A 25,678-nucleotide genomic window follows, 5' to 3' on the forward strand; every position below is an offset into this window, starting at 1 on the left:
ACAAACCAAAGCACCTCGCTGTTTTGGCTGTCTACCAGGTAAACGACGCACCGGCAGCGCCCGTAAGGCTTCTTCCAGGTTCATCGTGCTCAGAACTGACGCTTGACTGGAAGCTGCCCGTGGAACGTATGCTCCTCGGTGCTGCTACCAGGCAAAGTACTGGACCGATGCAAAATAACCTGAATACTAGTCAATTAATATTTATTTTTATAAGCGCGTAGACGACAAATTGCGACATATAAAAAGACCAAACATCACCATTAGGGGCGTTACAGTGTGTCCACGTATCGGATTATAAAAAAACGTTACTCGACTTTTTTTTTACTGTCTTACTCACACACCGACCAATCTCTGCTTCTTTAGCTGCATCATTATCGGCATTTGCTTGGCCCAAAACCTGCAGGTACCGTGAAAGTGTTGTGATAGCGAACTAATACAACACGCACACACCTGGAGAGCTTGCAAACGCACCGCCGCCTTCGCCGCTATACATACTCTGTCGGCATGAGACCGATTTTTCGTTTTCGAGAATAAGAGGCTGAGATTCAGGAGGAATTTTTGTTCGGAATGTAATTTATCCTGTCAATGGTGCTGACGTACCGTAAAGTCCGGATTCAGTAAGACAGTGGTAAAATGTTCTCGGTCAATATTAACTTCATAAAAAGGCTCATATATTTACGAGTGGTAAAAAGTCTAAACTGTTTACCGCCATCCACTCACAGCCAAGTCCTCAATGCCATCCGTCCCCACTTTTTGTTTGGTGATGATTCGCCGGCCAAAAAACACTAACACAGCTAAACTCAAGGCTCTCGATCGCGGAGAGAAGACCGTGGTCGCTGCCGCGGCCCTGGACGTAAATCGATCAACGTGGTACCGCTGGAAGAAATAAGAAGCCACCATCAAAGTGGCTGCGCATTACACGCCTACCAATTTCTACAATTCCCGAACTACAAAAATATATGTTCGGAACCCCAACCTAGAGATAAAGTAATTTTTATTATTATTATTAAATTTTATGACTGTGCTGACCTTATTGCAATGTTTAGACTGCTTGATTGGATCGTGGAAATGCGGAAAAAATCGTTACTTGTGTGTATCAATGGCGTGCATGCTGATTATGCTTGATCGTTACGATCCTGAGCGAGCTAAATCTCGCACCAGCTAGGAAACCTAGTGTTTGTAAAGCGCTTTCTCAAGCGTAACCGCCTTACTGCTCGCCGAACTACTCATAAGGGCAGAATGAAGCGCCCTGACATGGAGGTAAAACAGTTATTCTCTACTGTGCATATTATTTCCTACCGAATTTATTTTAATTGTAAAGTTTAGCTTGTTGCCAATGTGTTTTCGTAGTCTATCCAGCACGTTGAAGAAGATGGCATTCTGGCATCCGAGAGTGGAGACGGCAAGGACGCCGCCATATTCAATATGGACCAAACAGCCATTTACATCGATATGGCCGGCAAAACGACTATAGATTTCACTGGAAATCCCACTATTGACATGCTGCAAGGTACAAATACTGCTAATTTGTTTTTTTTTAATTTAGCATTAACCTTTTTTGAGTAGAGAGTGAAATCAACCGTTTCCGAGCATCGGTTTTTCTTGCTGCATCTGCCACAGGAGCCAAACTCGCTCCACTAATAGCTTTCGCTGTGGTACCCGGAGGCCCAGTCTCTCAAGAAGTGTGGAATCCGGTCGTTGGGTCTCCTCACGCGGAGCATACCGTTGAAAAATGCGTTTTGCAACCTGAGATTAGTCCTGGGAATGATCCGTTGTCTGATAGGCGGTAAGGTCCCGAGACCAGAAGCGTATTCTTAACAGTCAGTTGTAGCTAGATCCAGAAGCGGTAGATCATTCGGCTTTCTGCAGTGCAGTGCAACAGTCACTTCAAGCGACCCTTCCGCTCTTTCAAGCTTCTCAAATGTCGTCGAGACACCTCGCTCCGAACACGCTTGCCTTTTTCGGCCCAGGACACGCCTCTGAGCTGACAGAGTTCTGCAATGTACGCCTCCGCCGTTTAAGTGGCGAGGAAGCGGTTGATCAAGTCGTGCGACCTGACTCTGACGAGGATGGGCAAGAAATATCGGTGCCTAGTTCAACCTTCGAACTCCGGGTCGTTGAAGCGGAGAAGGGGCAGCTGTGGCCAGGAAGTTACTTGGCGCACCCAGTAGCGCTCGTTCAAGCAGGAGGACCACGAACTGGTCAATGGGCTTACGGTGTTGTTCTTCGCTACGATGTGAACTCGAAAGGAACATGGCTTAGTGTGCTCTCCGGTGAGGACACCATCCTTGTCCCTTTGATCGAGCCGATACGTATTATCAAGGCAGACTCAATTACATACGTGCTTCAGATCGGTGCAACAGTATCCGACACGACGCTAAACCCGAGGGAACTTCTACTTCAACAGGACACGGTCATAGGGGCGTGATGCAAGAAGCGGGGAGCTCTTCCTCCACCGGTGCGAGCATTACTCTCCGCTCCGAACGTACCCCTCTCGTTGAACCCTCTACTTTGGCTGTCGTGTCCGTACGTCGCCAGCATATTTTAGATTGTTCCATGGGGAAACTAAAAAAAACGCGCTCGATCTAAACCGCGATACGCTACCGGGCAGACAAGACGAGGCTTTGTCAGTTTCGAGTAAGGCTAGGCCAGCTAGGAGGCGTTCGAATTACGCTTCAAGTACCTACAGTAGCTCAGATGATGCGGACATACAGGAACTCCAGCAAATGAACCGTACACTCGGCAAACGACGGCGCGCAACAGACCCGAGCCTTCGAGACCGCCACAGTCGACCACGCCTAGACGATAGCGAACAAGACGAAGATAGTGATGGCGTCGGCGCCCCCCCCAAAGCCTTCCTGCAGTCAGCAACCCAGAGATGCGTTAGCAAGACTGTTCTCCAACCTCGTTTCCTAGGTACAGGTGACCACGGAAAAATTCGCCATGAGACATGTCCGAATATCTGGTCTGATACAAATCTTTTTTCAATTGTAGCCAATGATATTATATTTACGCAATTTATAAAAACCAATCAAAACCGCTTATAGTTTTACTGGACACGGTTGATAGAAAATTATGTCACTTCGAAACCAGAACGATGCGCGTCGAGAGCTCGTACAAAACACAATTCAAGCAGCAAGTTATTTCTAGGGCTGCAGTCGTTGGTGTTGATAGACAGCAGCCCAGAAGCGCTTCGACATTACACGACGTACCATCATGGCCTGAGATGCTATTTCCGAAGAGAGTGTTCTCCACAGTTTTGGAAGGCAATTCCTCGTCACTACGACGACCTAGAATTTCTTTAATAAAATAGTTTTTTTTATAACTTGAGTACATCTACGACCTTTCTTTTTTAATGCGTCTTTTTTTATTAAAATAAATAACTGACCTTTTCTTGTATTAACTGACCTTTTCTTGTATTTGAACTTTTGTTTTTGACCAATCGAATTAAGTGGCGAATTTTTTTGTGGACAACCGTTAACTATGGAGGATAGTAGTCAGTGGTGGCGAATTTTTCCGTGGTCACCTGTAAGTCCGCTTTGTATGTGCTTGAACGAATGCAACATTCCAGAAACGCGTCATTCCTGCGGCCCCCACCAGTATGTCGTGGGCTTCTGGATTTCGGCTTCCTCGCGCGAGGCCTCACGTTGATGCACTGTCGACCAGTCGATATATAGGCCCAAGTAAAAACACAAGAATCCAACACCAGTATGACCGATTTCTCGGAGAGCAACGCATTACGCGCCGCTCCCTCAGCAACGTCCCGCTCTGATATCAGCAGTGCACTCCGCGCTCTCCGAGGTTTTGCTCAGGAATTCTACGTTGATGACGTAACGGATCTCATCGATAGCGCACTGACGTTTATCGAGCGATACAGAGGCATTGCAGACTCAGACACTGTCGGTTGGAAGCTGGTCAGCTTTTGGATTACGAAAAAGGTTGGGAAATTTCGTAGCTGTGTCGCCGCTCGCGATCTCGAGTCAGCACAAGAAGTTCACCACGAATTCTCACCCATGGACGAAAACTCACTCGAGCTACTGGACCTACGCCGATCTCACAACAACGGCCCCGCCGCGCTCTCGCGAAGCCAAAAACAGTCAGACGGAGGTCGTCGATCGGAACGCCAACGTCGATAGTTATCAGTCCCAACCGAAATTCTATCTGCTCTTCCTCATCAAGGCGACAAACGGCTCTGTATGAAGTACAACTTCGCCCTCGGATGCTCCAGAGATGGCCACAGTGGGTGCTTCGATAGCAAGCGAGCACATTTTCGGCCGCAGCGATTGGCGGACGTGGTAAACGCTTACATGACGGAGAAATACAATGATGTTATACCAGAGACTCAGACTCAGTGACTACAGGAAACGACGGGATGCCAACACCAGCAACACCAGTTCGCGTCCCAAGGAAGCCGTTCTGTATCCTCGTCGCCAACGGTCCAATTACTTAAGCGTATTGACAAATTCTCTGAGGCTGAACGGTTTAAACAAGTACGTGTATTTGCATCCAAGTTCGATATGGTGCCTCCTCCCTCCAGTGATCAAGGCAACACAATCGATGCTGCTGCCGCTAAATTCCTATCAGATCTCGATAGCCGAACTCAGTTATCGCTAACGGCTTTTGTTCGACAAGTGCGTGGTCAAACACTCACAGATGGGAGGCCAAACATAGCACTATATGAAGTCCCCCTGCCATCTAATTCCAGTCCGCAAAGTCTGTATCGCCAATGGAACGAGATTGCCCGCGAAGGAGTACGCCCAAAGTGGACTAACAATGCCACGCAGGTTCAACTGATACGGCCACCAAACCACAAGAGCGCCATCACGAACCCACAAAGCGTTCGCCGCGATATTCGTAAAGGGCAGTGCGATGGCAAGTATCTCGTGCTCAACGAGAGTGTGCTTCAACTCTGGCCAGAACTTGTTGTCAGCCCCGTCGGCGTGATCGACAAGGCGGGTGACGACACTCGTATGATCAACGATTACTCCTACCCACGTGGGTCTTTAGTAAACGAAGTTACTGATCGAGCCAACTTCCAGTCCATTTCGTACAATCCACCTCGGGATATTGCACGTCGCATTTACGAGCTGCGGATCCAGTACCCGGGCAAGAAAGTACTCATAATGCTCGGAGACATCTCCGGAGCTTTCCGGCACGTACCGGTTCGAGAAAATGCAGTGTACAGGTTCACATTTGTGTACGATGGCTACGTAGTCGTCGATTTGTCCTGTGGTTTCGGCTGGTGTGGATTGCCGGCCTTTTATTCTCTGGCAGGCTTAGTTATCAACGACCTGTACGAATCGACAACCCTGACGGAGAAGTCGGGCCACGAACTTGGCCGTCTGCACGGTAATCTTTGGTGTGATGATCACACTTGTGTAGAGGTCAACCGAAGCCAGCGTTGCCAGGCAGCAAATTCAGCTCTACGACTTGCAATGGCTACCGTTCTAGGGCCCGCCGCCATCAATGACAGGAAGGTTACAGCTTGGACACACAAAACAAAGCTCTCGGTTTGCTCTGGAACACAAAAGACGGTACTGTGTCCATTCCAAACGATAAGCTGGACAAGGCAAGCCGTCGCCTTAACGAACTCGCCACAAGAGGACGAGCTACATGGACTGAGCTCAACAAGCTACTTGGTATTATGAGGCATGTGATGACGTGCTTCCCGCCGGCACGAGCATTCTACCAGCGTGTCCATGCTGCAGCAATCACCGCGCCACTGTTCGGCAGTCGCAAAATGGAATCGGAACTGTGAAACAAAAGCAGCTTCTACTGTCTGAGAATGGCTGAAGTCAATTAATCCCTGATACTGAACTCGAGCGGAGAGTGTGTCAGAGCGCAAATACGAGATTTGGCAAGAACATGTACACCAGGAAAAAAAAATGACGCTGGAGCTGCTTACCTGACAGTACCTTTCGAAAACAAAAGCCATGGAAATCTTCACAAGCTCTCTATAACCTTGTCCAGCTGAACCAAATACTACAGAAAAATGAATCAAAAGAGCTGTGAAAGCGGCGGCTTGACCACAGCTGAACGGCATCATCGCGTGAAGCCATCAAGACCAAACTATTGCGGGAACTGTGATGCCTTCGAAGAAGACATCCAAACTCGTCGTCTCTGCTGTCTGTTATGAACCATACTGCGGGTGAACTCGGTCTGTCGAAGGACATGAGCGCGGTGATAGACGGTCGCAACTACTTTATCCGGCGCAACTCACGGATCGGGGAATATCATACTACTACAACGAACTTCACCCTGCTGCCAGCTATTCATCTCGCTGGGTTGAGTTGCTAAAGCTTCACGACGAGACAGCGAGGTAGTCCTGCCGGCATCGGACTCGCCGACCGTGCTATCGGGACGTCCACAACAGCTAAGTACGCTTCATAAGCTATTTCTAGTTCTTAAGTTTTAGTATTGCCTGCTTCAAATGGGCTTTAGGTTGCCATTGTTCTCATTGAACGCATTATCATGTTGATTTTAGAGCAACTCTCCGCGAAGACGAAGCTCTAGATGCGACAACAGAATTTGGTCAAGAACAGTAAGAAAAGTAATCAACCACCGACCAGTAAACTACTTGTTGCTGCACTGATCAAATTAAGCTCAGTGGAACGTGCTTGACGAGTTCAGTTTGTGTCAAATGAAACATGGTGAGCTTGGCCTAGCAACGTCATTCGGAGAGCTGCAAAACTCACCAAATCGTCCAACCAATCGACGGAGCCAATATCCGCTGGAAGGATAACTCGGAGTGGACTCGTCTATTTAGTTCAGCATGTTCGTTTCAATATGTTAGAGTAGGTATGTAAAGAACGAAAGGAAAATCAGGAAGCGCGTGGTCTCATTAATCGGGGGATAGTGCGTACTATTAGCTAGTATAACTCCGCGTCGCACTTCATGGTTAACTAGGCTGCATGTAACGGAGTTACAACTCCGTTATACATATATTTATGGTGATTGTAAAAAAGTAAGAATTTTTTTGGAATCTAAAGAAAACATGTATTTAGCATTGGCAAACAGTTTACTCGTCACGCACCAAAGGTGCATCAGCAACGACGTCGGCTACCCGAAAACGACCCTCTTAATCAAGCGGCCCGGTCGGAATGATCCCCGCTCGTGCAAAACAATCGTGTCGGCCTTGACACTTTCGCACGCTTTAACGATGAAGCGTGACAGTAGCGCTCTCTTCTCAGTTGCCGAAGCTGGAAAGGGGTTATCTACATGGTTGGTAAGGTAAATTATCCTTTTGTTAAAACACACACACACACACACCAAGGTGAAAATAAGATATTGCAGGTATTGTCAAAGGAATAAAGTACTTTTCAAACGCACCTCCATCGATAAAATACTATGTCACGGTTGCATTATTAGGATAATTTGTGTCGAGAGAAGATAAAACGTTTGATTTCGCTCAGCTACTAACGATTTATGTGTCGCAGCCAGCCAGCAAGCACGATAAATTATCACAATTTCAATAGAATCAACATAAATAACGGGTTATGGGCATTATTGACAGCAAAATAAATTATTTTATCGGTCAATGAATATTGCCTTTTCAGTATATTTATTTTTCGGTTTCCCTGTTTATTATAGCAGACACTTCCTACTGCGACGACCACAATGGAGATGCGTTCGTGAAAGATGTTGTCCATACTCATTGTGCTCCAGCAGTTGACGTCAGTGCTGTGTGAGTTTATTTTTTTTGTTTCAATCTTTGACAACCCATAACTGTATGTATATGCGGCTATCTACCTTGGTTGTTATTGTAGTTTTATACACTTTAGTCTCGATGCTCACGGAGCCAAGATCGCCATAATCGGACGTCCTTACTCCTACTCGAAGCTCGCAACAACTTGCGCGACGGCGAATGCGCCCGAGTGACTGATGGACACACTGAGCTTGGCCAGCTCGAGGCGATCGAAGATGTGTAGTGGGTATCCCGACAGCTGCACGGTCGGTGCTCCCGATGCCGTCATGACGACCTCGATGTCTCGTCGTGAAGCTTCAGCACCTTGCCAGAGGTATGATTCAGTCGGAGCGACACTCGAGATGGCCTTAATCACTGCTTCCTTGACAGCCCAGCGAGCTGCAAAGCTGGCAGCAGGATGAGGTGCGCTGTAGCAGTATGCGCTCTCCTGATCGCTAAAGTTGCGCCGGATAAAGTCCTCGCGGTCGTTTAGACTCTCGAACGTGGCCACAGGCTGCACGTCCACCCCCACGCTCATGTTCTTCGACAAGCCGAGTTCAATCGCAGTGTTGCCAATAGCAGCCAGCAGAGACGACGAAGAATCAAGTTTGGATGTCTTCTTCGAGTGTACCAGTTTAATCGTATTGGTCTTCTTACCACGCTTTACACGGTGACGCCGTTGAGAGGCAGCGGTGCCGCCAAAGCGCCACGTCTGGGAGACCGCGTCGTACTGTGCACGAGCTGTCGGGTCCAGATACACGCTGCTCTCCAGTGCTGATGAATACGGCGCCTCGTTCTTTACTTGGATGTGCGGCTTCTTGCCCGTGATCACACTCTGTGCGTGCGTGTTCATCTTGACCAGACGCTTCTCACGACGAGCTGAATACTGTTGAAAGTCCACGACGGACAGCGTAGAAAGTAAATAATCCGGATGCACCACCAGCAGCTCTCCACTCGCCTGACCAAAGCCAAAGCTCTTGAGTAGCACGGCCTTGATACCGTTAGTCTGTAGACTCCGGTTCGGATATACGAGGTGGTTGTACTTTCGCAGCATCTCCCACGTGTTGTCCAGCTGCCTGTTGCCAGGAATCAGTCCGGTATTCAGCACCTGCAGCAGTCCGTTGAGTTGCCACGCGGCAGCCGCGCCTTTGGGGTGTCCAGTGATGCTCTTCTGACAGATGACCGACAACGGGTTGCCCGGAGAACGTCCTAGGTGAGTCATCTGCTTGTGTGTCACCTCACTCTCGTTCTTATCGTTGGCCTTAGTACCTGTACCGTGGAAGCTCGCTGCTCCTAGGTCGTCCACGTCCAGATTCCAGACACTCAACGCACCGCGAAGAGGAGCGATGTCCGTGCGTCCAACGTAGAAACTTTCGCCATACATGGCCTGCGCGGCCTTCACCTTGCGCTCCTTGATCTCATCGAGCAGCTTCAAGCGCGTATCGTCTACGTCGACCAGCATCTTCTCGCGTGCAAACCACTTCTCAATACTCTCAAGCTCATCGTCGAACTGGCGGTGTCGATACTCCACGTCCAGCAGCGGTGACAGCTTTGCCACGGTCTCACGAGCTGTGGTCAGAATCCCCTGGCCAGGAGCTGGTATCGAGCGGCCGATCTTGTCCGTCGCCGTGTTGGCGAGTGCGATAATTCCGTAGATCGGTAGCCCCATGTCCAGCGCAAGTTGAGCGTCCATCAACAGCTGAATGCCAGCACCATGGCTCTCCATGAAGCCGTCCAGCGTACTTGAACACGGACGACACATTTCCTTCGGCTCTCGACCCATACTCATCTCCTTGACCGAGTCACTCGTCGCCTTCATTTGTGCAAACTCGAACGCACTCTCCTCTCCAAAATCGTCGTAGCCGCCAACAATACACACGCGCGCTTTCCCGTTCTTGATTGTCTCGACGGCAATGTCAACGGACTCGGCAGCTGTGGCACACGCACCAACCGGAGTCTTGATCGGACCGGACGAACTGAGTAACAACATGTTCACCCAAGCTGGAGGTGTGTTGATGAAGCATTCCTGCAAGATGTCACTCGGAGCAGGCTTTCCCAGCAATCGTCCCTTGTAGATTTGAGAGTACGCACGGAAGCCTCCCATACCACCGCCAGACGTGTTACCGACCTCCGAGACGTGCACGTACTGGTAAAACTCATACGGGTCCGTCATGCCCGCTGCAACGAACGCATCCATCGTTGATGCCAAGGCGTACAGCGTGATCGGATCTACGGACTCAGCAATATCTTTTGGCAGACCCAGACGTTCAGCACTCCATCCGGTTGGGATCTGACCAGCTACAAACCGATCGAAGTTTAAAGCGCGGGGGATATTCAGGACGGAGCCCTTGCGTAGACAAATCATCCACGCGCCCGACGCGCTCTGGAACACGTCCACGTTGTCCTTGCCAAGCTCCTTGCGGAACTGCAGAGCTTCCTCTCGATCGGCCACTTCGATCGGCGACATCTTCTTGTCAATGGCAATTTGATGCAGCACCATCTTGTTCTTCGGGTCGTAGCCGTCGAACAGCTCCGGATCCACGATACGGATCCCCGCGTGGTTCAAGATATCCTCCTCGTAGCGGGCCTTCACCTGGTGGTCCGATACAATCTCCTCCGTCTTGGCATCGACCCAATTGCCACCCTTCAGCACGATACGGCCTGTCAGCCAAGCCAATTCAATGCAGCCTTCCAGCGAGAACTCGCCGTACGACTCCATCTCCCACCGCGTACGCGAGTTGCCCCACGGACTCACCTCTCCGAAGCCCGTTACGACGACAACTTGGCGCAGGTCCAGCATACCTCGCATCAATTCCTGCTTCGACGAGGCAGATAAACCAGCCACATTTGCCAGGTTAGGGAACGTGTTGCAGTAGTAGCTCGACAAGTTCGCACGAGGTAAAACCTTCAAATGTTTCGTCTTCCTCTTGTCAGCATGGATAGCCGTCTTCAGTTTCGCCGTCTTCATGATCTTCATACGAATGGCATCAACCTGGTCCTTCAGACCACTCACTTGAGCCATGCCGCCACTAAAGTCTACATAGATCGGTGCATCCGCCGCGCGATCAACCATAGTCGGGTGCAGCAGTGCGCTCAAGTTGAAGCCCATTTCCGTCATGCTGAATGTGCGCACTCCCATCTTCTCGACGTCAGCAGCGACCACGTTGTTACTCGACATGAGTCCTGTACCTCGTGTCCAGCCGATAACGGCACCGATGATGGAAAGCTGTTCACTCCAATCCTCCGACCGCCACTTGCTCATGAGACTCTCCATTCCCAGCTTCGACTCCGCGTACAGTCCGTCTCCACCGAAATCGCCGTGGTTTGGAGACATTGGAAGGATCACGAGCGCCGGACGAGTCGTAATGCCTCGTGTCTTCTTCGCTGTAACGACCTCACCCAGTAGACGAACGATGTTGGTCAGCATGATACGATGCGCCAGTTCCGAACGCGAGTCGATGTCAGTGATTGTGCGTCCAACTTCTGAGAGCGCTGCAAACGGGATGACGCAGTCCAGATCGAGCTTGTGTACGCTGTAAATGTGAGTCACTAGACCCTGCACATCCGTCTTGGACGCTTGATTGAACGGGAGTACAATGAGACGGCTACCGCGACTGCCGTGTTGTTGGTACATCTCCCGGAACACTCCTGTCGTCATCATGCTGAAGCTGCTCGTTGCCACGAACACAGTAGCGCCACCTTCCAGCAATGCTTTAACGATCTCGACCCCAATGGAGTTCTTACCGCAGCCAGTGAGTAGGGCCACCTTGCCAGCGAACGAGATACCAGTCGACGCCATCTCACGCATGCACGATAGCAACACGCAGGTCGATTCAACGTCGTACAATCGGAATGTCGGATCCACGTCGGACGGCTTGCGGACGTGTACGTGAGGGAGCACGATATTCTTCAGGCTCTCGCTAGTGATACCAGAACCAGCCAACGTCTCCGTTTCTACGTTGTCGTACTCCAGGCCACGAGCCACTTCATCGACGTAGCTGCTTGAGTCTCCTACACCAATGCGAGGTACTTCAGAGTACTCCAGCTCACCGTCCTCACGAACACGAAGCTGGGGCTGTGTTGGTGTGAAGAGCTGGATGTTCACAGGATCCGTGTTTACTCCGTCTTGGACTTGACCTGCCAGTAGTCGAAAGGTTTCAGCAAGCTCCGACCTGCCTTCTTTCTCAGCTCGTGATGAAAAGAACTGAATACACTGCAAGAGCTCAGGCGTGGCACGATTGTGCACGTACAGCTTGGCCCTCTCGAGAGCGGGATCTCCAGATCGGTCCTCGAGCATACTACCGTAGTACAGCTCCATCATGTCCTGAACAGCCCAGTTCCAGTAGCTGTCGTACTGTCGCTCCTTCTTCGCGTCGAACTTGCCAGTAATACCAGCAGTGTAGCTTTCGTCGTGCTCAGTCAGCCACTGAGACATTGAAGATTCGGCGTACTGGCGTACTCCCACCTCCGCTTCAAGTTGTCGATGCCAGTCCAGCTTATCTTCACCCAAGAACGAGTTCAGCGCGTCGACTTGATCCGCGATCATGGTCTTCAAACGCTTCTCAAAGTCTCTCGACAGCGAACTCGACTGGATCACCTGCTGTCCCAACGCCGGAGCTGCCATCATGCCTCCTAACTTCGATAGGTACGGGATTTCAATGCCAGAATACAGGGCGTAGTCGTCTGCAACTCCATCCAGCCACGTCTTCGCAGCCGCATCATCCGTCAGCCGCAGCTTCGGGTTCTGCGTCAGGCCGTGTAGCAGCACACTGTCGACCCGGCCACTCGGCAGACAGCGCTCACTGGACAAATACTCCTTGATAGCAGACAAACCGAAGCCACCAGGCATCTTACTCGCCAGCATCTTAGCAATCAGAGCACTCGTCGCTCTACCAGGCGACGCGTAGTCAACAAACGTTCCAGCTAACTCGACCAACTTCATCTCGGCCGCATCGTCAGGTACTGAACCAAACTCCTTCTCCACGTCACCAACGATCTCGTTCTGCATGGCCGACTTGCCCGCTGCCAGCTCCTTAATGGTCGCAGTCTCCAGAATCTCGTTAAAAGCCTTGCCGAACTTGGCAGCCAGCATCACAAGCAGAGAGTGTTTGGCCTCCACAGGTTTGCCACTCACCGTCGGGATCGACACGGGGACAGGGTTGAATGACATGCCCACAGCATCGGACGTAGCAGCTACCGTCGGACAGTCGAGAGAGATGCCAGCGCATGAAGCGTAATCCTTCATAGTCTCGTCCAGCCACTTGCGCGCGTCCGCATCGCTCTTGACACGAGTCTGTGGGGCAAGAAGCAGGGAGTGAACCAGCACGCTCTCCATGCGTCCAGCGCCCAGACCTTTCTCAGAGCTCAAGTACTCCTTGATACTGGACATCGTGAAGCCACCAGGCATCTTGCTCGCCACCATCCTGTTGATCAGACCATTCGTCACCTTGCCAAGCGTCTTGTAACCGGAGAACTTGGACTCCAGCTCCTTCAGCGGCATCTCCCCGGCATCCTCAGTAACCGAACCAAACTCCTTTTCGAGGTCACCAAGAATCTCATTTTGGACAGCAGACTTGCCGGCGCACAGCGTCTTCACGTCCGTATCTTCTCTGATCTCAGCCAAGTCCTTATTCAAACGCACAGCGAGGAACACACGCAGGACGTGGAGAGCGGCGACCGGAGCATCAGGAGCTGGAGCCAGAGCAGCTTGGATCTGCTGGACGGGGACAGCGGCAACCGGTGCCGGCGCCAGGACTTCCTCTACCTTCGGTACAGGCTCCGTAGCGATAACCTCGCCAGCTAACCCTCGAACGTGCTCGAAAGCTGAGATGTTGCTCGTCTCCTCTTCAAAATGCACAGCTTCGCGGTCACGCTGGTACCAGAAGATCTCACGTGGCACGTTTGGGTAATCGCCGATCTCAAGAGTACGCAGTGCCATGTTGGTCAGTGCCGGAGCTGGCCCAATCTCCACGAAGCGATGGACGCCACCCTGAGAGAACAGAAGCTGCTGCGTCTTAATCCACTGAACTGGAGACGCAAACTGGTACGCTAGTAACTCCACCATTAGCAGGTGAGCAAGTTGGGCCTTCGAGGCTGATTCCCACTTTTTTGAGTCAAGAATCTCAGCCAGATAGCGACTCCTAGTCGCTGCATACACCTTCTGGAAGTATGATCGCTCCAGCGAGAACGGAGTGGCCACCAAGTTGGGAATATAGCGACCCTCAAGAAGCGGTAGCTGACGTTCCAGCACGTGTGGGTCGAACTTAGTTCTCAGCAGCTCACGGAATGATGGCACACCGCTCAGTAGCTCACGCGAGTGGAAGGGCACGTCAATACCCGGTAGAGGGATAGTGGCCAGGCCTCTAGTCAGCATGAACGGACGACCACGTTGCTCGCATTCCTCCTTACGAGCTCGAGCTTGTTCCAGCGAGTACATGATGATCTTGTCCACATCTTCAGACTCTGTCGACTTCAGAGTCTTAAACGCAGCGAGACCGAGTGACAACGTCTCCAGATTCACACTATCACCGGCGACGACGTACTGGTATTGCTGGACGTTAAAGTTCACGACCTGTAAGAGTTTACCGGATGCTGCTTCAATGCCCTGTACGATCGTGTACAGCAGCTCTTCTGTCATATGAGACCCAACACGCATGGGGTTCGCAGCTACCATGCCATAGTCCGAGCGTCCTTCAGCATCACGTTTCACTGCCCTCTGCATGATCAAGCCACGTAAGAACACCACTTCCACCACGTCTTCTAAAGCTAAAACACCCGCAAACGAACTGAGACCGGCGTACTCGCCAAGTGAGTGGCCAGCGAAGAACGCGTCGCTCGGGATCAGTTGCGCATCCTCAATCTCCGAGAACATGGCCTTCTCCAATAGAACAATCGCAGGCTGGTTGAACTGAGTCGCAAAGAGTAAACCTTCCGGCAAGGAGAACGTGAAGCTCTGCGTGCGTGTGTTGATCTCGGGTAGCAACGGCACCGTCTCGCCAGTCGTCGGGTCTTCACACGTCAAGCTCATGTACTTCTCACGAATCCTACGGCCTTTCTTACCGCCAAAGTATACAGTGATCGACTTGGGATTGTTGTGTACAATGTCGAGGATCGAGAAGCCGAACATGTTGAGTAAGTGACGATCGCCACGGTCCCAGATCTCCCGAGCAATTGGGGATTCCTGGTATCGATTCATACCCATCCCTACCTCAGCCGAGCCTTGGCCGGTGAATACAAAGGCTGTCGGTCGTTGTTTCACGACGGCACGTGCAGTGATCACACGCTCACTTGATGAGTTGACGACCTCAATGGACAAGATCTTGTTCCCATTCTTCTGTCCAACGTGACGCGCTTGCATGAACAACTTGTCGCCCGGGTAAACCATGCCGTCGAAGCTCACTTCGTACTCGACGACGTTGCTGTCCAAGCCCTGACTGAAGCTCTGGGTCACCAGATCACGCACTTTAGTTGCTGTCCACATGCCGTGCATGATCGGTTTACCCTTCAATCCAGCCAGAATAGCAGCGTAGTTGGACCGGTGGATCGGATTCAGGTCTCGAGATGCTACGGCGTACGCCAGCGCGTTCGTCGGGACGTTGATCTCCAGCGGCGTCTCCAGCATGTAAGAACCATTGTTCACAAACATCCCGCTAGTCTCAAGCTGTACCTGCCGTAAGAACGCTGTGATAGGGCTCTCGTTCACTTCGTCGCTCTTGAACTCAACCGCGCCGATCTCGACTGTGGTCCCCGCTTCTCCACGGAATAAAACACCAGAGACTTCCAACGAGCTTAGAGAGCTGATCGACGCGTACTGCCTCTTGGTCGTTAGCTGAAGTGCTAGACGGTCCCCCACGTTTACTGAAGTCTCGGCTGCGAGTTTCAGCCATGTTTTCGTCTTTAACTCTTCTGCGTCTTTGAGAACGAACTCGTGCTTTGTCTCTTCAACGGAGAACGTGGACTCGAAGTCAGTGAAACAACCACGGATGAGGAACTCGCTGTGCAGTTCTACAAGAGGCTCAAACACCTCCATGTCGTCGTTCAAAGCTCGTCTTGAGATGGTGGCCATGCTGTGTACAATCTTGCCACTGTCGATAATGCGTAGACTAGCAACCTTGGCCGTGCTCACGATGTCGTCGCCAGGCAAGAACATGGCCGAGTACTTGCGTGAAGACAGCAACTTGTACGAATGCTTCAGATGCACGAGATTCAATAGATTGCCCTTCACTTCGTTCGCCAGCACCGACTGGATCAGCGCACGCCACGAGACGACCGTCGAGAAGTCAACAGGAGCGCCGACCTCGTCGCACTTGAGTCCCAAAGCTGTACGGTACGCAATGATATCCTCTTTCGTAACAGCAAAGTTAGTCATGAAAGAATCCTTAACACTCGCAGTACATGCAGCCTTGCACGACTCCTCTTCCTTGTCCTCAATCGCCACCCAGAAACGAGCGTAGAATGCCTTCACTTTGTCGATATAATCGCTGCCTTCAGCGTGGATCGAGCAGGACATTTCAGAATGGTAGGTAAACGTCATCTCCAGCGTCACAACATCAGCTTTTAGATCTGCCACCGCTGGACGCACCTCGCTCACTATAACCGAAATATTCGCATGTTTCTTCGTGATCTCGATCACAGGACCTGACATGTTAATGGAGCTGTCGAAAACGCGGATGCCGGCAGCGTTAACCACGTACTTTTGTCCTATCTGAGGCATAAGAAGCTGACGGATCGGGTTGGGAACCCACTTCTTGTTCTCGACAACGTGATTCGACGAGATAACCGCATTCAGCCAGTCTTTGTCCATCACGGATGCGGCTAGAGCAGTGAGCCACTCATTAGCAGAGACCAGGGCGCTTATCGAGTATTCCATACTGGCTTGACTCTCCGTAACTTGTACACTGGCGATATTGATGGCCTGCTTGATGGTTCCCCCAACAGCAACATCCTCCGACACGGTACTGGCGAAGCCGTCGACAATGCCTGTTAAGATATCCGCGACGGGCTCGTCCATTATCGTACTGTGGCGAACTGCTACAGGCCCCTGAAGGATCAACACGCGCTGCTCATCGCGCTCTGGCACTGCGTCCAAATCCTCCGAGTACCAGAGCGAGTCCTTCTTGAACCAGGTCTTGAATTCCGCGTCAATAACAGGCATGAAGTTCACGGGCTTGCCACCAGAGCGACACAGTTCGAGGAAGAACTCGCAGTCCAAGACAGACATCAACGTTGATGCTACTTGCGGATACTTCGCGACAAAAGCTTCAAGCGCACCTCGCGGGTTCATCTTCAGCTCCGTTGTGGCAAATATATCATCAGAGCCTTGACGGTGGAAACGCTGCTCTGTGCGCACCAAGAAGTCGCTGAAACGCGAGAAATACGACTCGTCCAGCCATCGCTGCGGCTTCACAGGGATCTCCACGGACATCAAGTCGATCATACGAGACAATACTTCTCCGTACGTCATCTGCTCCAAGTCAGCGGGGACTATTTCAACAGTCTCGGCATCAATTTTACAGCCGAAGTACGGCTTCTGATAGTCCGCGTTCAGACGAGTGATGATGTCCTTCTTGTTTAGCCGAAGAGCAAGTTCCAATTGTTCACGTGGTAGGGAGAAGTATTTGTCGTCGAATTCCTTCCACAGCAGAGCGCAACGGCTTGCCACGACGTGAATCGGCTCGCCCAGCTCTGAAGAAACCGTGATCAACCCGCCCACAACACCTGAGTAACTAGTTTCCCACTCCGATTCCTCGATACCCGGTGTGTTTACAAGCAACTGCTTGACTTCCGGCGCCGTCGCAGCCTCCTTGGCAACCATCACACGAGAGCCAAGTAGAATTCCATCCACTGGCATCCTGTACGGATAACCACGCGTCAAACTCCACTCGCCCGTAAGATACTGCACCGAGTCCTCCCAGTTACCGAAACCAGAGCCAACAACAAGCAGAACGTTCGACACGCGACGTATTGCGGCGTACATCTCCTCCATCGGCTGGTGAAAGTCCTCAAAGCTGTGGTGACCACCAGCGCGTCCACCAGTCCACTGAATCATTACAGTCATAGTCGGCACTGCCGTCGCAATCTCCAATACCGAATGAATACCGTCAACTGAACCCGGTTTGAAGCTCACCAAGTGGATACCGACAGCCTGGAGCTGCGTCAATATTTCAAGCCCACGCTCTTTCGTTGGAACTCCAGCGCCGATCGTGACACTCTCAATTGGCACTTCACTACGACGCATGCGAAGCACCATGGGGAACTGGAACCCCCACTGCTTCGCGTTCAAATACAGCATGTTGATCGAAATCCCATGGCCGGGCTTTAACTTGGACACGAGATCTGTCACTGCATTTTCAAAGATGTTAGACCGCGACAGTCCACCCGCAGCGAGCTCAGCGTGGAAACCAGCGTTCTGGATAGCAGCAACTAGGTCGATACCTTCCAAACTGGTAGTCGGCATCATTCCAGCGACCATAACCGGCGGCTTGTTCAGCACACGCGTGAAGTTGTTGTAAAGATCGCCTGACTTGGTCACTTGTAGACCGAATTTCTCAGCCCACGTCTTCTTCTTCGAGGTAAAAGTCGGCGCTGCGTCGATAAACTGCTGAAGACCGACCACCTGCATGGATAAATCCATAATCGGGTGTTTGGCAGTCGCAATGATCACTTCGATGCCCAATCCTTCCGCTGGTTTGTTGCTCAACTTCGCCACGCCGAGATCTGGGCCGAATTCGAGGACATGCGTCGCATCAGGGTGAAGCTCTGCAATCTTTGACCACGTCGAAGTCCAGTCCACAGGCTGTAACAACTGCAGCTTAATTATCTCTTCAATAACATCGTCAACTGTCTGCAGATTGTTCGCATCCATGTCCGTAGCGTACACTGGGACTTGAAGGTGGCTGCCTTTGAGTGTGAACCGAAGGCGCTGAACATCCTGGAGCACCTTTGGCACCGCAGCACTCAATAACGGAGTGTGGAAGGGAGCAGAGAGCGGCAAAAACGACAGCGATCCTGTGGGTTTTCGCTGCGAGTACGGGACGCGAGTCTGGTCAACATCAGACCCGGCCATTATCCCCTCGAGTGTCTGCTTTAGAGTCCTTAAAGACGCAGGGAAGCCCGTCACGTTGATCAAATCCGACGCGTTGATAAGCGCGAGATGCAGATCCGGCATTTCAGCTTGACTCTCAATAGTCTCGAGCACCTGCTCCTTCTTGAGTCCTCGCACCGCCAGCATAGGACTAGAGCTTCCATTCTTCTGATTGTGCTGCTCCAACAGCTCCAGATACGCCTCCTGAGTCCGCAGTCCTTGCCAGAACATATAGCGCAGCATGGCTACACCCAGTTCTTGGAACTCTTCGATCGTCTTGGCTGCCGAGAAGACGACAGCACTCACTACTCCCTGGCTGTGGCCTATAGCCGTGGTAGAGTTCGTAACCATCCCCCCGTGGGTTACACCTGTGGCCTCGAGGAAATTGAGGTAGTTGGCGCACTGCGTTAGCATCAGCATTGGCATACTGAAGAAGACGCGGTTGAGCTCCAAACCCTCGAGACTGTCACGTTGCAGCCAGTCTTTCAAGTCAATGACAGCTTCAAAAGCGACGGATCTCTGGGCCTCGTCCGTGCCCGACTCCTCCAGCAACGCCTGTACCGCCGTGTCGAGGAATGAGCGTGTAGTGCCCTTGGACGAGACATAAAGACGCTGCAGCTCCGACCAGTAGGAAATACCTTGGCCGCCGAACTCCGGGATGAACTTGTACTTGTCCACATCGAGTAGAGTATTGGTATCACTCATGTTGACGCCCTTAAAGACGAAGGGGATGGTGGTGTAGCTTAGTTTTCGATGAATTTGAATTGTGAGTCTCGCTGTGGCGCTTGTAGTTGCCTGTTCGTGATCATCTAAGGTGTTCAATTCATCTAGGTGAACTCCTGTACTTGGTCACCTATCACAAACGTCATTGCTCTGCACCTGCAGCTCCAGTACAGCGGAGATAAGTTGATGAAGCCTCGTCCTGGACGAGTCATCGATCGGGTTGCGTATTCCGCACTAACAATCGGGGCTAGAGATTACTATCGACAATGTAGTTTGATCTGGCGAAGTGCCATTGGCTGGGAAAGCCTCATCTTCGTTAAAGACGGAGACTGGGAAGTCTTCGTGAACGCGATGACGCGAAGCAGCTTAGATCGCTTGTGCTGGTCACGTCATGCGACTAGCTCAAGTCGCGGCATGTATCGTCGGTGCAGGCCACGAGAATGATTGAGCTGTTTCTTACTTAAGTGAATCCACTGCTGAAGTAAGAAACATTTCATTTGCGCATAATCATTTTTAACTCACGCCTTGTTTCGTGAAGTAACCGCAAGGTTCAGCACCTTTCGCACAACGAAACATGACACAGAGCCCGAGTATGTTGCGGTCTGCTGCGGCCGAGGCGGGCGACGGTCTGCGGCTGTCGGCCTCGTACGACATCAAGTCGCGCGCGTCCTCAGCTTCGTCAGTGTCAATCTCCCCAGCTTCGGCCAGCCGGTCGCGCAGCCTGGCCGCGCCGTCGTCGCGTCACCGCTCAGTACCTCACGACGTACCGTTGCGCTTCCACTGGGCCGGCTATCTACAGAAGCGCAGCGATTGGCTTAAGCACTGGGAGACGTATTACTTCGTGCTGCGCGGCCGCTCTCTCTACTGCTATCTGTCCGAGGAAGACGCACGCCGCCAGAACGCCAAGTCCAAGATCAAGAAGGGCAAATTCGGCTTCTCGGACCGCGTGTCGCTCGTCAAGGCCTGGGACGTCGAGGATGTGTTGGGCGTGGCCACCGGCAGTACATCTGGCCAAACAGGATCTACAGCCTCCACGCCGGTGGCGGGCGCTGGCCAGGCCGGGGAAGCCGGGGCCGACGCCGTGACCGGGACAAGCCCATCTCCTAGTAATGGCCCGGACTCCGAGTCCGCCTTCAGGTTCACGCTGGCCACGCAGAAGGGCCATCAGCTACACTTCCGCACCAACTCGGAGGCCAGCAAACACGCGTGGCTGCAGTTCGTGGCCAACGCAATCGCCGACCATGATCTCTCGGGCCACATGCGGCCGGCCGTGCAGCGATTGCGCACCAATGTGGAGGATTTTTACAGGGGATACGAGTACTTCTACGCTTCTCTGTGTGCCAGAGTGACGGCCGACGAGAGGGGAGTACGGATGGACGTGCCTCCGTCGCCATCTGCGGCAGGGCCGGGCACACCCGGCGGGGCCACGGAGGAGACGGACAGGTCCAGCCTTACACTGACGCTACCAAGCGGCAAAAAGCCGACGGCGTCATTCATGTCGGTGGCCCCCAACCAGCCTTTTGCGAAGACCAACGTGCTTCCTCCAATGGACCACGTGCTGGTGCGCTTCTTCTCTCTGTTAAAGTCCGATGTGATCCTACGCAGCAACTACCTGCCTATGGTCCCGTTTGAGGGCAAATACCGTGGCTTTGGCGGTATCCTCGAATACTTTTCGAGACTATCCCAGTCGGTGCAGGTCGAGCAGTTTATTGTGGAAAGTATCCAGATGGAGGAGGACGAGGAGCAGAACGAGACTCCAGACTACGAACCTCGTCACCGCCGGAATCGTAACCGGGTGGTAGTCATCTCTGGAACGGAAACGATGCAGGTACGATACAACCAGACGACGTTTATGCAGCAATGGACGCACAAGCTCCACTTTAAGCCGAACGATGGCGGCCGAGTGAGTCGCTGGGAGATTTTCGGCGATGTTGTGGCCTCCAGCGTCGTGTTCAAAGCACCCGGTTGCACGACGAACCTCACGTTGCCATCACTTGCCGAACGTATCCGTGAATCAGTGGTCGGTGGATACGTGGTTTCAATTAATCTGTACCAGATCACGGATGTTCGGTCGCGCGAACTGCAGGGCGATGAGTTTTTCGTACGTTGTTCACTGGATACCAACGAGTTTGAAGGCGTTTGGCACACGGAGGCTCAGTCTCGGGCGGCTCCTCCAGTGGAGTGTCCGGCCGACTCAAGTGAACTCGCACCGTCGTGGTCCTACAATTACCAGCAGGAGCTGTTCTTGCAGTTCGATCGACTCTCGCGCGATGACAACACAGTGCTGCTCATTGAGTGCTGTCGAAACTCGAATCACGAGGTTGTTGCTCGCACGCACGTGAACTTGGCCAAGTTTTTGAACGGAAGCAATGGAAGCAGCAGTTTTAGCTCTGGTAGTACGATTTCCAGTCGCTTGATGGGACGACGAAGCAGGAGGAAAACGGGAAGCGTTTCAAGAGCAGGAGAGCTGCATAGTTACGTGCTGTCGAACGACCACCAGAGTTTCTTTGGTAAACTGCAGCTAGGTCTCACTATCTCGTCCATGTCACATCGCTCGGTCTCACAACGTTCCTCGACGTCGAGTTTCCGGGATAGCTATCGAGACAGCTTCTGCTCCGACGACGGCAGTGTTGGAGCGACTTCTCTCGCGTCATTCGAAAGTCCGTCCGCTGCACGTACCAGTTTCCGCTCGTTCACTAAGCTGACGCAGCAGTTCTCGCCCCCTGGAGAGGAAGTTATGCACCAGTTTGTAATCAATGGCGTACGGTATCAATTGGCGGAGAAGTACCGCATGGTCAAGATCGTAGGGAAAGGCACGTATGGCGAGGTGATCGCAGCAAGCGACTTTGTACATGGCGGCACGTTTGCGATCAAGAAACTGGGCCAGTTCTTAAGGCATCCGAAGGTGGCGTTGCTGGCTCTACGCGAGATCAAGCTGATGAGCGAGATTGGCACACACCCGTGTCTTATGGGCCTCCACGAGCTGCAGCGACCTCTAGATTTTGAGCACTTCGAAGATCTGTACATCATCCAGCCGCTCATGGAGACGGATTTGTGTCGTATTATTCACTCAAAGGAGAGTTTGAGTGACGATCAGGTGCAGTATTTCCTGTACCAAATGCTCTGTGGCATTCACTATCTGCACTCCGCGGACGTTTTGCACCGCGACATTAAACCCAGCAACATCCTCGTCAACTCGGACTGTCGGATCAAAATCTGCGACTTTGGCCTTGCGCGACACGCGAACGACCGGGATCTGGCTGAAGGACTGTCGGAGTACGTGGTTACACGGTGGTACCGAGCTCCCGAACTGCTACTGGCAAACGCGTACACCAAGGCTATCGACATGTGGTCGATCGGCTGTATCTTCGCTGAGCTGTTGGGTCGGCGAATCATGTTCCCAGGAACGTCCTACGTAGACCAACTGAAGGTTATTGTGGACATTGTGGGCACGCCTACGACATTCAGCTTCTGTGATAACCCCGTGGCGCGGCGCTATGCCGGACGACAGTTCCTCATTCAGAACCCACATGTGCCTAAGGTGGACTGGGCCCAGATCTTCCCGGAAGCCAACCCGGACGGCTTGGATCTGCTGGATCGCCTGCTTCAGTTCGACCCGGCCAAACGTATCACGGCCGCCGAGGCACTGGAGCACCCGTACGTGAGTCAGTGGCGCGATCCGCTGCTGGAACAGCCGTGCAATGCCGATGTCGCGACCAAACTGACGCAGTTCGACTACGCGCAGATGACGTACGATCCGCAGATACTCAAGGAATTGCTCTACCAAGAGGTCATGAAGGCTCAGCACCCTCCACCCCAGCATCAGGAGACCATCGCAGAGTAGACAGACCTGTACCATGTAGACAAGCGAGAACCGTTAGGCAGTGAGGACACAGTAAACAACAAGCATCATAACTACTAGTTAACACAGCGACGAGAATGCCTTGCAGACTTACATTCGGCCAAGTTGCAGTGCGTAATAGCCACTCTTGAAAGAAAAATACACTTGTACAATGGAAACTCTCCATTGGAAAGAATCATGCAACGGGTCTATCGTAGCGTTTTGGAATACGCAAGTTGCTCAGGGGAGGATTTGCTGATGTTTTGAGCGCGCGTTAGTGGATATGGATTTCATATCTCCGTGCTAAAATGCTCTCTAAAGCCGACAGGTAACCAACCCGTTAAACAGAATCGCTTTTAATCTGCCTTTCTCGCTTGTCTTAAACGCATGTACAGTATGTTGTGGCCTAGAGAACCACCTGATATATCTGCATTTGCCTGGGCTTGCATTATAATAGGGAAGTCTCAAGTGCGACAAGACAAGAATTGGGATGGCTTATATCTAGGTAAATTGTTTTTCATTAACTTGATGGCTTATATCTAGGCGTTGACAGATGACAAACTATTGGGTGGTTAACTTAGCCGCTTAATACTGTATCGTATGGTACATGTGCATGATTTTTAGATCTCCCATCCTTGAGACTATCCAACAAATCGACGAGCGTTTTTTATGCGTTCATAGTTTCGGGGATGTCTCTTGATGACATTTAAGGCCCGTTCTCAACCGAAGCGTTTTTCGGACGCATGCGTGCCCTTTGCGATTTGATTGGCTGTGCAATCGGCTAACAGGCAGCATGATATGTTCGAGTTTTAGCCAATCAAAGACCTCCCATAACCAAACAGTTTACTCTCTCTTTTGCCGCCAACGTAGCAGTGTTTTACAGTCAAGATCGCAACAACAATGGCTCTGTATCCCCAAAGATCTCCAAGCGGACCTAAGCGATTCCCTGCTGCGCGCCAACGCCGCAGCCTGAAATCCGACGTTGAATTCTGCAGTCTTATTAGAGAATTTCCCCTGCAAAGAATCAGAACCCGCCGAGGGAGCGACAGTTTGCTGAACCTGGGGAAGTGTATGCATCTGCTGAGGAGGCTCCTGGGACGATGGGGCTTGGGGAGGAATATTCACCTCTCCTATTAGGGGATCCTGGTTTTCCATCGCCGCGCTCGTTAATTACCAGTAGTTTGGTAGCGGTTTAGCGCCAGGCTAGAACTACTAGAACACAACATGACTGGCTATTATTCTGCCAATGATAGTTAAGTATTTTGAATTGCGATGTTTAGGGTACGCATGCAACGCATATGTCCCTCTGACGCCTCGGTTGAGAACAGGCCTAAGTGTTGAACTTCGACATTGAAGTAGTCGTTACAATGTATTACAGTGCGCACAAGCTGACTAGGGTTGTTCGTGTATACTAATGCTGTCCAGGTACAGGTCATGAGTTCTTCCGAGGCTCTGTATTCTGTTGGATGCTACGGCTACAATTGACTGGAGCAGGAGAGTAGTTAGGAAGGTTTTCACCCGGCTGATCTCCGCTTGAGGGGGTCGGAACGGTTTTCTCCTTCGGCATTCCGAAATACACGAACTCCTGCTCACCAGAACAACGTTCAGTACAATATTAAGTACCTGTAGACCTCCATCCTTGAAACTATCTAACAAACTGACGAACTGGTGCTTCAAGACACAAACTTTGTGTCACCAACTTATTAATAGTCGCGGACTTAACGTCTCAAGACTTTTGGTCCTTATCCCATCGTAGTGAAAACCGCCTCGATTTACACTAAATCGGAAGTTGTTATCCTAAATGATTTGTCCCCAAAGTACTAATATTGTAGTGGCGAGATGAAAACAGAGTTTTGATGTCGCAATTGTATAGGTTGGATAGCGGTATTTTGACCGTGGCTGCTAATACTATGACTTTAATGTAATGCCAAACGCGTGTTGATTGTGGGTTTATGTGCAGTTTGAATCGGCAAGAATGCTTACCTGCATAATAGGGGTTGTCAGAGTTGCGGAAAGCTTTTCAGACGGCAGGGGCGAAGAATTCAAGACACTTCCGATCACCATCTCAATGATGAAAGCTACCGTATCTCTAACTGAACAAAAGGAAACCAAACAAGTTTGAGCCAATAACACAATTCTTAGCGGCATTTTTTTCTGTCTGATCTGATTTCGATAGGTGCAGTTCGGGATTTGCATACCCTGTCATATCTGCTGAAACAGATGAGAAACATAAAATTTTTGTATCCAGTTATTACAGTGCCCGCCAAATCATTAAGACTCCCGATTTGGCGGGACACTTCTGACAATATCTCGGCTTCTAGCCTGAGTTGAGAACTGCAAGTTTGAT

The 25,678-nt window shown here is 51.5% G+C and overlaps 6 protein-coding genes across 6 annotated transcripts; 5 read left to right on the forward strand and 1 right to left on the reverse strand.

The window, feature by feature from the left end:
* Nucleotides 1–1,239: 1,239 nt before the first annotated feature.
* PPTG_07070 (hypothetical protein) lies at nt 1,240–1,790 on the forward strand (the record flags this gene model as incomplete). The annotated part of the gene is made up of 3 exons (XM_008901226.1): nt 1,240–1,260; nt 1,351–1,510; nt 1,567–1,790. 3 exons carry the CDS (start codon nt 1,240–1,242, stop codon nt 1,788–1,790), a joined length of 405 nt encoding a protein of 134 aa, XP_008899474.1.
* A 131-nt stretch (nt 1,791–1,921) lies between these two features.
* Nucleotides 1,922–2,428, forward strand: PPTG_07071 (hypothetical protein; the record flags this gene model as incomplete). Its single annotated transcript, XM_008901227.1, has 1 exon — nt 1,922–2,428. The coding sequence occupies one exon, from the start codon at nt 1,922–1,924 to the stop codon at nt 2,426–2,428; it is 507 nt and encodes a 168-aa protein (XP_008899475.1).
* A 1,282-nt stretch (nt 2,429–3,710) lies between these two features.
* PPTG_07072 (hypothetical protein) lies at nt 3,711–4,136 on the forward strand (the record flags this gene model as incomplete). The annotated part of the gene is made up of 1 exon (XM_008901228.1): nt 3,711–4,136. One exon carries the CDS (start codon nt 3,711–3,713, stop codon nt 4,134–4,136), a length of 426 nt encoding a protein of 141 aa, XP_008899476.1.
* Nucleotides 4,137–4,517: 381 nt separating this feature from the next.
* On the forward strand, nt 4,518–6,588 carry PPTG_07073 (hypothetical protein; the record flags this gene model as incomplete). Its single annotated transcript, XM_008901229.1, has 2 exons — nt 4,518–6,377; nt 6,485–6,588. The coding sequence occupies one exon, from the start codon at nt 4,518–4,520 to the stop codon at nt 5,646–5,648; it is 1,131 nt and encodes a 376-aa protein (XP_008899477.1). The 3' UTR covers nt 5,649–6,377; nt 6,485–6,588.
* A 983-nt stretch (nt 6,589–7,571) lies between these two features.
* Nucleotides 7,572–19,837, reverse strand: PPTG_07074 (holo-[acyl-carrier-protein] synthase). Its single transcript, XM_008901230.1, has 2 exons — nt 19,647–19,837; nt 7,572–19,576 (listed from the first exon to the last, which is right to left on the reverse strand). Exon 2 carries the CDS (start codon nt 19,470–19,472, stop codon nt 7,830–7,832), a length of 11,643 nt encoding a protein of 3,880 aa, XP_008899478.1. The 5' UTR covers nt 19,473–19,576; nt 19,647–19,837; the 3' UTR covers nt 7,572–7,829.
* Nucleotides 19,838–19,998: 161 nt separating this feature from the next.
* On the forward strand, nt 19,999–23,541 carry PPTG_07075 (CMGC/MAPK protein kinase). Its single transcript, XM_008901231.1, has one exon. The coding sequence runs from the start codon at nt 20,065–20,067 to the stop codon at nt 23,332–23,334; it is 3,270 nt and encodes a 1,089-aa protein (XP_008899479.1). The 5' UTR covers nt 19,999–20,064; the 3' UTR covers nt 23,335–23,541.
* The last annotated feature ends 2,137 nt before the right edge of the window (nt 23,542–25,678 follow it).

This window comes from Phytophthora parasitica (assembly GCF_000247585.1).
Source record: "Phytophthora parasitica INRA-310 unplaced genomic scaffold supercont2.11, whole genome shotgun sequence".
Lineage (NCBI taxonomy): Eukaryota > Oomycota > Peronosporomycetes > Peronosporales > Peronosporaceae > Phytophthora > Phytophthora nicotianae.